General features: G+C 62.5%; 1 protein-coding gene across 9 annotated transcripts in view; it reads left to right on the plus strand.

Annotated features, from left to right (window-relative positions):
• Positions 1 to 2,401, plus strand: part of TOM1L2 (target of myb1 like 2 membrane trafficking protein) — an 82,729-nt gene that overhangs the window by 76,096 nt on the left and 4,232 nt on the right. For 5 of the 9 annotated variants that reach the window (XR_003004073.1, XR_003004072.1, XR_003004074.1 and 2 more), the window contains 2 exons: positions 721 to 780; positions 2,354 to 2,390. Coding sequence is in view for 6 of the 9 variants with exons in the window: in XM_024752224.1 (XP_024607992.1) it covers positions 721 to 780; positions 2,354 to 2,390 (97 nt within the window). In the remaining 3 variants the exon portion in view is untranslated. The other 4 variants (XM_024752265.1, XM_024752213.1, XM_024752256.1 and 1 more) reach the window with 2 other exon arrangements.

A 2,401-nucleotide genomic window follows, 5' to 3' on the forward strand; every position in this document is an offset into this window, starting at 1 on the left:
ACTCCTCTGCTTTCAGTTGCACTTCTTTTCTTTTTTGCTGGGGCCACAGACAGCCATTGGAAGCTGGGAGGAAAGGGTGGGATGAGAGTAGGCTGCGGCATTCAGGCCGCTTCCTGATTTTTCCACCAAAGGGACACAAAGACAACCAAAGCCTGCGGTCCCTTTTGTCATCAAAGCCCTTGCTTTGGCCTGTGTCCTCTGGTGGAGGAATGTGCCGGGCTGCTGTGGGCCAGGCCACACCCAGGCCTGGGTGCCCTTCCCACTCAGAAATGCCCCAGGACACCATCCTTTCAGTGAGCGAGCCTGGACCACCTGCCCCCTGCCCCGCCCTGGGCGGACGGCCATGCGGCCGCCCCCGTCCTGTCGGGGCCGGGACTGTCGCAGATGGAGGGGCTCCACACCGGCCTGCAGGCCGGCGCCCCAGGGCTGAGAGGCAGACACGCTAGTCAAAAAGTTATCCACTGAAGAACGCGTACTGCGCCTCCCTCCCCACCACGTCGCGTCCCGTCCCGTCCCGTCGCTAGCCCCGCTTCCTAGAGCTGCTGCTTCCCTCACCTGCCGTTTCCCACGTGGCTGCCTGCGTGCCCGCCCGCCTGCTGCGCCAGCATGTTCTGCTCTGTGTACGTCTGGCTCCGTCGGGCTGCTTGGGTTGACGTGTCCGCTGTTCTGTCTCCCCTGCCTGGCCGCGGGCTGCCTGGCCGCTGCCTGCCGCTTCCATAGATCCCCGTGGTGCAGCCGTCTGTCATGGACGACATTGAGGTGTGGCTCAGGACCGACCTGGTGAGACTCGACTTTTCTATCTCGTGTGGGGAGTGGCGAGGCCCAGGTGCCTCTGAGGACAGGAGGCCTGGGGGCCGGCGCGGGGCCGCTCCCTGGGGAGGTGGAGGAGGGGAGGCCGGGCAGGCGCCCCCGGGGTCCGCACCTGCTCGGCCTGGCCACACTGCCCCCAAGACGCACACTGACTTTTCCCAGTTACTGCGGTTTCAGGTGTGTGTGTGCTTGGGTTCTTTTGGTTTGGGGTTTTTGTACGCTTTTTAATTTATATTTTTATTTTTTTTTGGTTTTCATTTTTTTTTTAAATTGTGAAATATACCCAGAGACATTTTTTTCTTTTAATTGTGAAATTTACACAGACATGAGTTGGTGTTTGTTTTTTATTCACTCTCATTCCCCTTCCCCAGCATCTCCTGGTATCTTGGATTTAATGGTTCCAGGGACCATTGTCTTTATCCCCAGAGATGGGCAGGAAGGTTAGGACATCGTGCAGCTGGCAAGGGCAGCCGGTCTGAGAGGGGAGGGCTGTGCTGGCTGGTCCCCTGCTGCCCCCCGCCAAGCACTCTCACCACCACCCCCAGCCCCCCACCCCCGGGGCTGGCGAAGAAATGCACCCTGGGAGGGGAGGTGTTTGTCCATGGTCACGGCTGGTGGGACTCTCCCCACGACCTGAGGACAACTCATCTCTTGCTTCTCGCTGCCTCCCCTCAGGACACCCCCCCCCAACTAGGACGGCAGACCTCAGCCCCCAGGACGGGCCTCCTGCCGCTCCGGGCCAGCCCCCAACGCCCCCCCACCAAAGCCGGGCTTCCCGGAGACTCGGGTGCCATGCCAGGGGAGGAGGGGCCCCCCATTACGCCTTTCCCAGGGAATGCCCGGAAAGAAACAGCTCCCATCGCAGAGCAGGCAGGCCGGGGACCCCACCTCACGGGGGGCACCGCGCTCGAGGGCCAGGGAGCTCCCAGCCAGCCGCGCAGCAGGTCAGGGGCAGAGCCAGGAAGGAAGCCCGGGTCGTGTCTGCTTCCCCATCACTGTCTGTGCAGAGTTCCCAGTGGCCCCCACGTTCCGCACAGAATTGACCCCCCAGAGCCTCCCCAGTGACAGCATCGGGGCGCAGGAGGACGCTGCCAGAGCGCCGCAGGGTCCGGCCCCGTGTTTCCAGGCCCCACGCGGTTCCCAGCTGCTGGCGTGGCCGTGACCTCCCAGCGCCCTGTGGCTGCCCGCGAGGGGACGCCCAGTGGAGGAGCGCCCGGGGCCCTGGCTGCCTGAGGCGCAGCCTCCTCCTGGCCGCCCTGCAGGCCTGCCCCGCGGCTCAGCCGGAGAACGAACCTGCACCTTTTAGAATTTTTGCTTTCTGACCCTTCTGGGGGATCAAAACCTAGAACCTACTATTTTTGTTTTTACTTTTTAAAAACAAAGTTTCTGTGTCTCTGATAAGACGAGAGCAGTGCTTTGCTCTTACAGAACTTGGGGGGACGGGAAGTAGGAAGTTTTGCTCGGGTGCCGCCCTGGGGTGGCCGAGGGCGGGAGCGGCAGCAGGGCGGGCGGGTCCTAATGCCCTCTCTCTGCTCTCCCACAGAAGGGCGACGACCTGGAGGAGGGCGTCACGAGCGAAGGTAGGCCTGCC

This window comes from Neophocaena asiaeorientalis, unplaced genomic scaffold (genome assembly GCF_003031525.2).
Source record: "Neophocaena asiaeorientalis asiaeorientalis breed wild unplaced genomic scaffold, Neophocaena_asiaeorientalis_V1.1 scaffold540, whole genome shotgun sequence".
Classification (NCBI taxonomy): Eukaryota; Metazoa; Chordata; class Mammalia; order Artiodactyla; family Phocoenidae; genus Neophocaena; species Neophocaena asiaeorientalis.